The 13096-nt window shown below is 41.4% G+C and overlaps 1 protein-coding gene across 3 annotated transcripts in view; it reads right to left on the bottom strand.

Moving 5' to 3' along the window:
* The window catches only part of thoc2 (THO complex 2), a 57428-nt gene that overhangs the window by 18141 nt on the left and 26191 nt on the right, over positions 1–13096 (bottom strand). For all 3 annotated transcript variants that reach the window (XR_008810626.1, XM_056285377.1, XM_056285379.1), the window contains exons 19-22: positions 11080–11176; positions 10348–10465; positions 10042–10221; positions 6326–6490 (exon numbers count right to left, since the gene is read on the bottom strand). Coding sequence is in view for 2 of the 3 variants with exons in the window: in XM_056285377.1 (XP_056141352.1) it covers positions 6326–6490; positions 10042–10221; positions 10348–10465; positions 11080–11176 (560 nt within the window). In the remaining variant the exon portion in view is untranslated. The remainder of the gene's footprint in view (positions 1–6325; positions 6491–10041; positions 10222–10347; positions 10466–11079; positions 11177–13096) is intronic.

Genomic DNA, 13096 nt, shown 5'->3' with positions numbered 1-13096 from the left:
CCACACATTTCTAGTTTGAGTTAGTTAAGATTTTGATTGGCTTGACTATATGATGTAAACCAACAGTTAATGGGCAAACTCACTGTTGGCTAGGCTATACCAATCAATAACTAAAGACCTTTCTTAAATCAAATATTGTTTGTAAATTGACAATAGGACTAAAACTATGTAAATTATGTAGTCAGGTCCACCACAACTAAAAAAAAGAAGAAAAAAAATCACCATACTCCAATGTGTAATTCTCGAACTTTTTAGGAATGATGTTCCGTAATATATTGCTGGCTGAACTTTTTGCCCAATAATAGAATTAACAGTCAGTGCTAATTAAGGTTTATAAAGCCCTTTTAGAGAGAGAGAGAGAGAGAGAGAGAGAGAGAGAGAGAGAGAGAGAGAGAGAGAGAGAGAGAGAGAAAGAGAGAGAGAGAGAGACTCAGTGGGAAAAAGTCAAGCAACACACCAAAAAAATAAAATAAAATAAAAATTTTAGAAAAAAAAATATGGGGTCACTTTCTTGAGTCAAAGAAAGTGATTCTTTTCATATCAAAGATGCACCAAGTATGTGTGTTATGACAACATGCTAATGCAACAGGGGCGAGTCTAAAAGAATGTGACATACATACAGTGCCTTTCAAAAGTGTTAAATCACTCATTTCATTGGATAAAAATTAATACATTAACATTTTTCTATAAATGATATATTTTACTTTACAACAATACTTTTAATGAAAAATCTTTAAGTAACATGACTTTTACACCACAAGAAAATGAAAATGTTTGCAAAATTATTCAACCCCTTTCACTTTGGTAAACCTCAATTCACACGGGGATCGCCGGTTCGAATCCTCGTGTTACCTCCGGCTTGGTTGGGCGTCCCCACAGACACAATTGGGCATGTCTGCGAGTGGGAAGCTGGATGTGGGTATGTGTCCAGGTTGCTGCACTAGCGCCTCCTCTGGTCAGTCGGGGCGCCTGTTCAGGAGGGAGGGGGAACTGGGGGGAATAGCGTGAGCCTCCCACACGTTACATCCCCCTGGCGAAACTCCTCACTGTCAGGTGAAAAGCAGCAGCTGGCGACTCCACATGTCTTGGAGGAGGTATGTGGTAGTCTGCAACCTTCCCCGGATCAGAAGAGGGGGTGAAGCAGCAACCAGGACGGCTCGAAAGAGTCGGGTAATTGGCAAGGTACAATTGAAGAAGAAAAAAAAAAGGGGGGGGGATCCCAAAAAATCCCCCAAAACCTTCAATTCAATTTGGTACACAATGTTACCTTTAGAAGCAATTTAACTAGTTGGATGCTCTATTGTATTGTATAATAATAAACACAAAGTTGAATCAGTTCATCTGGATACACCATTCTGTTGGAGAAATGTTTCATCATTCATCCAAGTGACTTCGTCAGTCTCAAGTGACTGCAGGGATCCCCCACCCTTGTAAACAGCACAGTTGCATAACGACCGAAACCAACGATTTGTTTCATATGCAAATAGGTGTGACTAGAGTTTCAATGGCCATATGTACTATTCACAGAGGATTAGAGAATAGCTGCAATCACAGCATTGTAAGATGGTGACAGATGTACTCTTAGCCCCCCCGTCGGTTCAGGAATGGTCGTTCCCTCTTCACAGATGGCCTCTTTGAATCCCCGTTCAAACTAGCGTTCCTCCCTATCAAGGATGTGCACGTCCTCATCCTTCAAAGAGCAGCCACTGGCCTGTAGATGGGTGTAGACTGCAGAGTCCTGGCCTGACGCATTAGCTCTTCTGTGTTGTGCCATCCTCTTGGCCAGTGTCTGTTCGGTTTCCCCGATGTACAAGTCATAGCAATCCTCCCGGCACTTAAAAGCGTACAGGATATTGCTCCATTTGTGCCGGGGGGCCCGATCCTTGGAGTGGACCAATTTGTGGCGCAGCGTGTTTTGGGGTTTGAAAGCAACCGGGATGCAGTGTTTGGAAAATATGCATCTCAACTGTTCTGACACTCCCACCACATATGGAATCACCACTGGTTTACACATAGACAGCTGTTGTCCTTCTCTCTTCAATCGGCTGGTGCACTGTTTGGACATCTTCCTGGCTTTGACAAACACCCAGTTAGGATAACCCCACTTAACCAGAGCCTGATTAATGTGGGATTTCTCCCCTTCCCCAACAGCTGTGTCAGTGGGGATGTTATAATAATGGTTCAGAATGAACAATCATAGATTTCAATATAAGACACCCGTTTTAGAGGGGACCCACAGTCAGTTAATGATCAGCTACGACTAGACAGCAAATGCTAGACTAAACTGCACTCCAACCTACTTTAGTTTGCCTACACTCCTCTCCACTCCCACATGTCTTGGGCCTCAAATACATCAAACATTAGCCTTTATAGACTTAGTGTTTCTTGAGTAGGGCTGAGTGATATGGCCTATAAATATTATTGCGATATTTTTAGGCTATATTGCGATACATGATCTGTAGCGAGAGTAGGGTGCAGGTTGAGGAGAGCCTAGAGAGGTGGAGGTATGCACTGGAGAGAAGAGAAATGAATGTCAGTAGGAGCAAGACAGAATACATATGTGTGAATGAGAAGGAGGACAGTGGAATGATGAGGATGCAAGGAGTAGAGGTGACGAAGGCGGATGAGTTTAAATACTTGGGGTTGACTATCCAAAGTAACGGGGAGTGCGGAAGAGAGTGCAGGCAGAGTGGAGTGGGTGGAGAAGATTATCAGGAGTGATTTGCGATAGAAGGGTATCAGCAAGACTTAAAGGGAAGGTTTACAGGGTGGTTGTGAGACCAGCTGTTATATGGTTTGGAGACAGTGGCACTGACAAAAAGACAGGAGACGGAGCTGGACGTAGCAGAATTGAAGATGCTAAGATTTTCACTGGGAGTGAAAAAGAAGGACAGGATTAGGGACGATTATATTAGAGGGACAGCTCAGGTTGGACGGTTTGGAGACAAAGCAAGAGAGGCAAGATTGAGATGGTTTGGACATGTGAGGGAGAGAGATGCTGGGTATATTGCGAGAAGGATGCTAAATATGGAGCTGCCAGGGAAGAGGAAAAGAGGAAGGCCAAAGAAGAGGTTTATGGATGCGGTTAGACAGGACATGCAGGCGGCTGGGGTGACAGAGGAAGATGCTGAGGACAAGAACAGATGTAAACGTATGATCCCGCTGTAGCGACCCTTAATGGGAACAGCCGAAAGTAGTAATAGTAGTAGATTGTGATACATGATATACACTCACCGGCCACTTTATTAGGCACACCTGTCCAACTGCTCATTAACGCAAATTTCTAATCAGCCAATCACATGGCAGCAACTCAATGCATTTAGGCATGTAGACATGGTCAAGACGATCTGCTGCAGTTCAAACCGAGCATCAGAATGGGGAAGAAAGGTGATTTAAGTGACTTTGAACGTGGCATGGTTGTTGGTGCCAGACGGGCTGGTCTGAGTATTTCAGAAACTGCTGATCTACTGGGATTTTCACGCACAACCATCTCTAGGGTTTACAGAGAATGGTCCGAAAAAGAGAAAATATCCAGTGAGCGGCAGTTCTGTGGGCGAAAATGCCTTGTTGATGCCAGAGGTCAGAGGAGAATGGCCAGACTGGTTCGAGCTGATAGAAAGGCAACAGTAACTCAAATAACCACTCATTACAACCGAGGTATGCAGAAGAGCATCTCTGAACGCACAACACGTCGAACCTGAGGCAGATGGGCTACAGCAGCAGAAGACCACACCGGGTGCCACTCCCGTCAGCTAAGAACAGGAAACTGAGGCTACAATTCGCACAGGCTCACCAAAATTGGACAATAGAAGATTGGAAAAACATTGCCTGGTCTGATGAGTCTCGATTTCTGCTGCGACATTCGGATGGTAGGGTCAGAATTTGGCGTCAACAACATGAAAGCATGGATCCATCCTGCCTTGTATCAACGGTTCAGGCTGGTGGTGGTGGTGTAATGGTGTGGGGGATATTTTCTTGGCACACTTTGGGCCCCTTAGTACCAATTGAGCATCGTGTCAACGCCACAACCTACCTGAGTATTGTTGCTGACCATGTCCATCCCTTTATGACCACAGTGTTCCCATCTTCTGATGGCTACTTCCAGCAGGATAACGCGACATGTCATAAAGCTCGAATCATCTCAGACTGGTTTCTTGAACATGACAATGAGTTCACTGTACTCAAATGGCCTCCACAGTCACCAGATCTCAATCCAATAGAGCACCTTTGGGATGTGGTGGACCGGGAGATTCGCATCATGGATGTGCAGCCGACAAATCTGCAGCAACTGCGTGATGCTATCATGTCATATGGACCAAACTCTCTGAGGAATGTTTCCAGTACCTTGTTGAATCTATGCCACGAAGGATTAAGGCAGTTCTGAAGGCAAAAGGGGGTCCAACCCAGTACTAGCAAGGTGTACCTAATAAAGTGGCCAGTGAGAGTATATCTCAATATTTTGAAATCTCTTCTCAAGCACTTCAGAAATGCTCGATTTCACCCTTTGATGCATACAATCACACTAGTTTGATGATTCTAGCAGTCCCTGCAACATATTTCTACTTTATTACATTCTGTTTTTATATTCAAAATTGTTCCAATAGAAACCTATTGGAACAACTTTAAACTTGCATGCAAAAAGAGAGAAATCACAACCAAGCTAAACTCAACAAAACGGTATTCAAACCAGGCAATTGCACACAGGCTTTTAACATCTGTTAAATGAAAATACATAATGGCATGGGGATGTGGACATGTAGAGTTTCAAGTATTCTTCATTTTGTAGTGGGTGGCATTTCAAATCATGAAACAAATTTGTGGTACTACTACCTTATACTACTACTACTACTACTACCTTACCTTGGCAATACTTGTGCTGCAAATTTGCAGATGATCGTTGTTTGTTCAGCATCTTCCTTGCAATACCCAAACAACAGCCAGACGATGGAGCCAATGCTGTTTTTCGGAACCAATTCATCTGCCTCAATCTTCTATTTCCGTTTCCGAATTCAACACGCCATGTGCGGATCGAGTTTGATGTCATCCGTACCGCATGTACGCATAAATCATCCACCCGAATGAAGTATTTTCTCTGATTTAGAGACCTGCACCTGATCACACATACAGAGCTTCGCGGCTGTTGTATATAACATATCCAGTGCTTGACTTGTCATGGTTAAGTATTTCACTAAATAACATGTCCAGCACTTGACTTGTCATGGTTAAGTATTTCACTTGATGTTCTCGATAGTCATTTACTACATCCCACGTGGTAAAAGCCGCAATACATCAAGTATATTCTAAATATCACCCACCCCTATTCTTGAGTAAAGTATGTATTCAAACAACCAGTTCTTTATTTAGCCTTGCATTGCAGCTCTTGCATTGCAAACAACCAGAGTGCGTATTCTTCCACAGTTGAGCGAAGCAACTACCAACAACTATGGCTAAATACTGCTACCTAGTGGAGGGTGTACAGAACATTAACAGCGTTTAACTGAACCTTCTTCTTTCAACTTGTCCCTTGTTTTTCAGTGGCCGCCACAGCGGATTTTATAGTTTCCATCTGTACCATGTGAGGGCACAGCATCAATGGCGGTCAGTGTTAACCCTGGCCTCGACCGATCCGCTATGGTCTTGTCAATCCACATACTGATTTGGCAAAATTTTACGTCGGATGCCCTTCTTGACACAACCACTAATCCTATGGACGGGGGCACAGGTAAAGCACTGGATGCCATCCCAGTATTCATGGACTTGCACCCATGCCTGTCACAGTAATAGGGTTTATCTGAATGCAAGACCATTAAGAATAATACTAGTTCAGTGGCACTTCATTCAAGGGGGGGGGGGGGCTTTGAGGTTTTGCCTACAGTTTGAGGATCTAATGAAGCTATGAGATTTAGTCACAAGCTGTTTTTAATACAATTCATTGATTAAATATTTGTAAAACCCACAGATAGAAATAAAGGGTGACCAATAATATTGATTTATGAAAAAAATAAAAATCACTAAATATGGATAAAAGGTTTATGCCTGACAGCGATGATTCAAGCCCTCAGACAAGTTATAGCAAAATCTAATGTTAGAAGGATACAAATGATTTCAGAAAATAATAATGAATAATTATTATTATTTTTATTATTTTCTTAGCGGTGCTGAGATGAAATTTAGGTGTGCTTGAACACCCCTGAAGAGTCTAAAATCACCAATGCAATGCTGTAAGAAACGGCATTAAACACAGATGACATAACACATCAGGGCATTAGGGATTAAGACGTTATACACAGAGGTCCTATCTCACAGAATAGAGGGATCAACTCACCAGAATCTGATGGGCATACATTGGTCGAGACAGAAAAAATGCAGCATCGTGTGGCGTGTGGAACTGGTTACAGAGGATGTCAATGGAGGGAACTCTTTTTATGTAGTCCTCAGTGCTCAGGTTGGAGGCCAGGAAACCGCCAAACTGTACAAGAGTATCATGACACTACAAGAAGAGATAGTAGGAGAGTGCGTTGTCTCAAATCTTCTATGGTTCCTTGCCAATACAATATTTATCCAATATGTCATGTATAAGTATAAAATTCATCTTTCATGAGAACATCAGTTAGTACAGCCAATAGCAGTATGCTGTTAATGCAACACATACTCTAATAGAAGAGGAAAAATAGACCTGAAATTGGGTAAAATATAAACAAATGACAGGTGTAGAACCTGTGTCTCAGCTCCCAGTCTAGATTGTAGTACTGACTAAATGAAAATTATTAGGCACCGTGCCTCTCATCGACATGACGTATCTAATAGTAGTAACAACAACTGACTATCTGGAGCAAATATCTGCAATTTGCGTCCTATTTGTTGTACTCCCGTTGGTTTTAATTCTGCTCTGACACCAAACAATTTTGGCCTTTTGAATGTGAGATCTCTGGATAAAAAGTCATTTAACATTATTGATTTTATTGTTCCTAATAATCTGGACTTTTTTTATGATTACTGAGACACGGCTGTCCCCAGGGGACAAAGTTCCCCTGATTGAGGCTAGCCCCCCTGATTTTGCATATTTTCATATTCCCAGGCCCTCTAGTAGAGGAGGTGGCCTAGCTGTTTTTTAAAATTAGGTCTTAAGTGCCATCCTGTTACTTTTGGTAATTTTATCTCATTTGAGGTTTTACATTTTTTAATTACTGCCCCCCCTTCACTCTGCATCTTAATTTATAGGCCCCCTAATTCAGTTAGTTTTATCTCTGAGTTTTCTGGCTTTTTATCTATTGTCATGCCAAAATATGACAGGGTGCTTATTCTTGGTGATTTTAATATTCATGTGTGTTGTCCTTCCCATTCCCTCACCTCACACGTTTTGGTTCTTATACTCTTTTAACCTCATTCAATCTGTTAAAGGGGCCACACATCCCAAAGGCCACATCTTAGACCTTGTACTCTCATCTGGTTTCACTCTTGAATGTCTTAATCTGGTGGATATGCCTGTATATGACTATAAAGCTGTCATTTTCAAAGTCTCACTACAGCTCGTTACTCCGAGTTGCTATCCTAAAACACGCTCTCACATTCTAAATGCTGGCTCTGCAGTTAAATTCTGTAATGCTTTTAATTCATCATCCTTTAATCCCTCTTTATCCCCCCTCAATCCAGATGCACTATTAAATTCATTCAATCGTCAGTGCCTATCCATCTTCAACCAAATTGCACCGTTTAAAACTAGTAAACAAAAATCTAATAACCTCCCCTGGCTGAATGATCACACTCGTGCCCTTATAAAAGTCAATTTATTTGTATAGCCCAATATCAGAAATTACAAATTTGCCTCAGTGGGCTTAACAGCAACACAAAACTCTGTAGAAAAACAGAATGACAATGGAAGGTCAACAAGTCCAAATTAGCACATAACACCCTTGAAAACCAAATGTTAATTTACCAGAAGGCAGTTAAGAATGTGAGATCAGCGTACTTCTCTGAACCAATATCAAGAAATAACCACAATCCTAAAGCTCTCTACAGGTTAATTGATTCTGCTATTAATGGTCCCTCCATTTCTCTTTTTAAACCTGATGTTGAGTTGTCCAAAAATTTCTCACTCATTTTGTAAATAAGGTGGAGAATATTTGGTCCCAAATCCAGCCAGGCTCTTGCATTCGTTCTATTCCCCATATTGATTCTGCCTCTTTCACCCAGTTTCAACCAATTACAATTTCAGAGTTGGAAAGTAGTCTCCAATATGAACTCTTCCTCCTGCATCCTAGACATCATTCCCACTAAGCTGCTCAAGGAGGTATTTTCAACTATCAGCCCCGTTATTCTGCAAATTCTTAATAATATCTGGTCTCTGGCTCTTTTCCAGACAGTTTTAAGCATGTCATTTTCCACCCATTGCTGAAGAAACCTAATTTAGATCCCCTGTCCCTAAGTAACTACAGGCCAATCTCCAAATTGTCTTCTCTATCTACAGTTCTGGAGAGAGTAATTTCTTCTCAGTTGATTTATGAACACTAATACTGTTTTAATAGTTTCCAGTCTGGTTTTAGAGCACTTCATAGTACAGAGACAGCTCTAATTAAGGTCACTAATGACCAACTGCTGACTGCAGACAGAGGTGACAGCTCAATTTTAGTTCTTTTAGACTTAAGTGCTGCCCTTGACACGGTCGATCACAACATCCTCTTACATCGCTTAGAGACCTGGGTTGGCATCAAGGGCTCGGCTCTTAATTTATTATGCTCTTACCTCACCGACAGAACTTTTTCTGTTGTTCTGGGTAACTCTACCTCCTCGGTGGCTCAGTTGAGCTGTGGTGTCCCTCAAGGCTCAGTTCTTGGCCCCCTTCTCTTTTCTATATACATGCTGTCCCTTGATCAGGTCATTCAAAATCATGACGTGCTCTACCATTTTCATGCTGACGACACTCAGTTATCCATACCACTAAAATCCACAGATTCTAGCACCCTAGCAAATCTCACAACTTGCCTCTCTGACATTAAATCCTGGATGTCTGAAAATGTTCTTAAATTTAATGATCATAAGTTTGAGGTCATTCTGTTCAGTCCCCCAAATTCCATCAGCCTTTTTGCTACTAATCTTGGTGGTCTATCAGGTAGTCTTAAGCAGGCTGTAAGGAATCTTGGGGTAATATTCGATGCTAACCTCAGTTTTGGTAATCATATCAAACATGTTGTTCTCTCATACTTTCTCCAGCTCAAGGTAATCTCCAAAACTAGGTCATTTTTATCAATTGCCGAGCTGCAAAAAGTTGTACATGCTTTTATCTATTCTTGGCTTGACTATTGTAATGCACTTTATTCTGGTATCAGCAAGGGTTTACTCCACAGTCTGCAGTTGGTACAAAATACCACTGCTCAGCTCATTACCGGGACAAGGAGGCATGACAATATCACTCCTGTGCTTGACTCCCTACACTGGCACTCTGTTATATTTCGAATTTATTTTAAAATTTTACTGCTCACTTTAAATGGTCTTGCTCCTTCATACATTTGTGATTTATTGACCTGGTATATGCACCCTCTCTTCCTGTTGAACTAAGACAGACCAAGTCTCTAGCTTCTTTTAAATCTCATCTTAAAACTTTTCTTTTTACGAAAGCTTTTACAAATGTTTGATATTTGTTTTTATTTATACTCTTATTCTTACCTATTTGGCCTTACTCTTATTTTTGCCTTGTCTGGTTTTATTTATTTTTTGTGTGGCACTTTGTTTTAGAAAAGTGCTATATAAATAAAATTATTATTATTAAAATGCCTCAACTGACACGCATCTCAAGCATGTCTAAAAAACAGTCAAGGCGAAGCAAGGAACTTCTATTGCCAGGTCAGGATATATTAGCAACCACGGGGAAGTGACAAGGATAACATTCCATTGTGGAATTACTTTCATGAAATTATGCATTTACAAAGAAGTAATGCTGCAGAGGAACAGGACCTCTGCGAGTTGTGCACCAAAGAGACACTTCTCATTTAACCATTAAAAAAGAGGAAGTGAATGTTTAAGTTATAGCAAGAGGGTCTGTACCTGGTCATAGAGTTTGCCCACTAGTTTAAGGTGCTTCTCTCCACCCTCTAAGAAAACTACACCATTGCGCTGCTGGGCCATTAGAAGACACAGTGGCAAGGCCAGTTCGTGGTCCAGCAGTGCATCCTTAAGGCGCTGAGATGATTTCTTAGTGTTCCGGATTTGACCAAAGTAGCCACCCTGAGGACATAATCAATGACACAGATTTGGGGTTTGGTACAGTATTACTCATGGTGATGAAAATGGTGATCCTGGAGATGCCTGGGTTACTGCATCAGAGGGAGTTAAGAACACAAATGTCTTTACCTCGGCTTTGAGTTGCTCTCCTCCTGTCATGGCCTCCAACTGCTCTGAGGTCATCTCATCTGTGATCTCAATACCAGCCATTTTTTGCACCACTTCCTTCAGGATCAGCAGGTCAAAACTGCAGGAGAGGGAAGAAAGGGAAGCAAACAGATTGTTTAAAAAAATAATGAAACATAGGGAATACAAATAATGAAAAACAATATTTCTGTATAGCACATCATCAGCCCATGTTGTTACATAGATTCCTGTTATGCAAAGCCTCCATTTACTTTGCATTCATTCAAGACAAATGATAAGAGTGTGAGGGGCTAATATGAACTAATGTGTGACTAATTGGAAGCTGACTGCATCCGAATCCTTCCAGTCAGCAGCCTCTTCATCAATGCGGCACAAGTAATTATCCTCTACATTCAGCTCTGTTCCATTTCAGTGTGACCACAACAAACAGACAAGGCTGTGTCCTTCTGTAGTTCAAAAATTAAATTACAATCTTTTTCACTGTATCTTTGTGATATAAAGTTAGTAAGTTCATCTGCCATCCATAAACATTCAGTGTAGAACTTAAAGTGTTATAGCACATGATGATTTTGACATCTGGTAAGAATAAATGACAAATTGCCAAAATGTTTATATGACGCATTCTTGATGAAATTTTAGTCAATTTGCGAAGGTGTAGGTCATGGGTGTCGTGTCTGTATATGATGTTGCCTTGGGAGTCTCAGCACTCATTACCTCTTTCCTGCCTTTAGCTGATTGGTTACGTACTGAAGAAGGCCAGCCAACTCTATTGGGTATTTTCTGAACACAGCTCCACATAAACTTGCAAGGCCTAGGCAGACAAGGAATATAGCCACATCTCAGAAAGGACAGTGACTTATTGCTGTGTTCAGATTCAGACAACTTTATTTATCTCAGAAGGGCAATTCAGTTTTACAATCTACGCAGACCATACACAAACTCACAGACAAGTGGCAATCATCAGTATGTCAGAGACAATAGACAGATCAGTACATGGGCAAGAGATGCATACTGTCACCCTCGCCTGGCCTTGCATGCAGACTCACAAAAGGAGCAGGCAAAGGATAAAAATTCACATAAGTTAAAAGAATGAATGGATAAATAAATACATAAATAAAGCATCCTAAAATACATTGCATGTTACATTCCAATACAACACTCAGTGAACATACAGGCCCACAAGCCATGTGAAAAACAAACAAGGTATAAACCAACTATTGTGGTTTAAAACAATATAAAACATTAATTTAAAATGACTACTCTCGGCATTTAACAGCCTGATAGCAGAAGGAATGGAGGACTTAGAATAGCAATTTGTTTTCCTAGGGGGCGCTTTATAGCGCCGGCCTGAGGGCATTACAGTGAATTCACTGGACAGGATGTGGTCAGATTGGCTAATAATTCCTTTTGCTTTCTGGGCCACACGTTTCTCCCAGAGGGAGCACAAGTCTCTCTGTGGGACTCTGGTTATTTTGGAGCAGACCTTAACGATACTGTTTAGGCTACTCTTGTCCTTCACAGTCAACCCATTAAATCAACAAATAAAGGAAAAAGTTAAAAGACTTTCAATAAATGATTGGTAGAAAATACATGAGATGGTGTTATAGACATTAAAGGAGTTAAGCTTCCACAGTAAGTGAATTCTTTGTTGTCCACGCTTGACAACTGAATCTGTGTTCACATCAAATTTGAGTTGGGAGTCAAACACAGCTCCCAAGTACCTATAAGTGTCAACAATTAGAACATCCTCACCATGTATACTGCTAGCTTTGGGTTTATCACTTCTCTTCCTAAAATCAATAAGTTCCTTAGTTTTTGCCACATTAAGGTCAGGAAGTTATCATCGCACCAATCAACAAAGATAGGTAGAGCACAACCGTGATCTGACTCCGAGCCCTGAAGAAAAGACAAAAGTGCGGTATCGTCAGACAATTTCACCAGGTAGCTACCCTCTTTAGAAGACCTGCAGCTGTCGGTATAGACAAGTTTACGCGGCACTTCCGGTCCATTTCCACATTCGGGCCACCCTATGCTTTTCTTTTCTGGTGTAACGAGTAGCTACCTAGTTACCACCGTTCAGGGAAAGGGTTTTCTTTGGTTGGCTTTTTGGCCACAGTTCAGGGAAAGGGTTTTCTTTGGTTGGCTTTTTGGCAATGAAGTGATGGGAACAAACAAAGACGTTTTTTGGTGGTTTCTTCAAATTTAAAGCCTTCAACCACATCCATGATTCAAAATCTGCTGTTGGTTTTCTGTGGAAGGAAAACAATGGACTGCAGGGACATTGCCGTTTTGTGGCAGGTTGATGGGCAACACACTCTCTATCCAACCACTCATTCAGGCGTTTCCCTGTATTAGTAAAGCCACGCACCGCAAAATGTGTCCCTGAACCACTTTTTGATTTTCTAATGTCCATTTTTAACGTTTAATGTTGTTGAAGATATCGCAGATCTAGGCTTGCATATTTACATCTGGCTACGGATGTTTAGACCGGAAGAACAATGCACCCACCCTGGTGCCCTAGGTAAGGGCGGGAAAACTCTATGTCTATACAAAATAAAAAGCAGCGGGGAAAGAACGCAACCCTGGGGTGAGCCCCTGTTTGAGACCAGGACAGAGGACATAACTCCATTAACTAAAACCTGGTGGGTTCTGTCTGTTAAAAAGTTTAAAAGCAACATTAAAAGCTGATCGGGTAAATTAAAATAAGAAGCAAGCTGCTCGAGCAAAATTT

This window comes from Lampris incognitus, chromosome 8 (assembly GCF_029633865.1).
Source record: "Lampris incognitus isolate fLamInc1 chromosome 8, fLamInc1.hap2, whole genome shotgun sequence".
Classification (NCBI taxonomy): domain Eukaryota; kingdom Metazoa; phylum Chordata; class Actinopteri; order Lampriformes; family Lampridae; genus Lampris; species Lampris incognitus.
The sequence above is the reverse complement of the archived record's forward strand: the minus strand, read 5'-3'. Positions and strand labels throughout refer to the sequence as shown.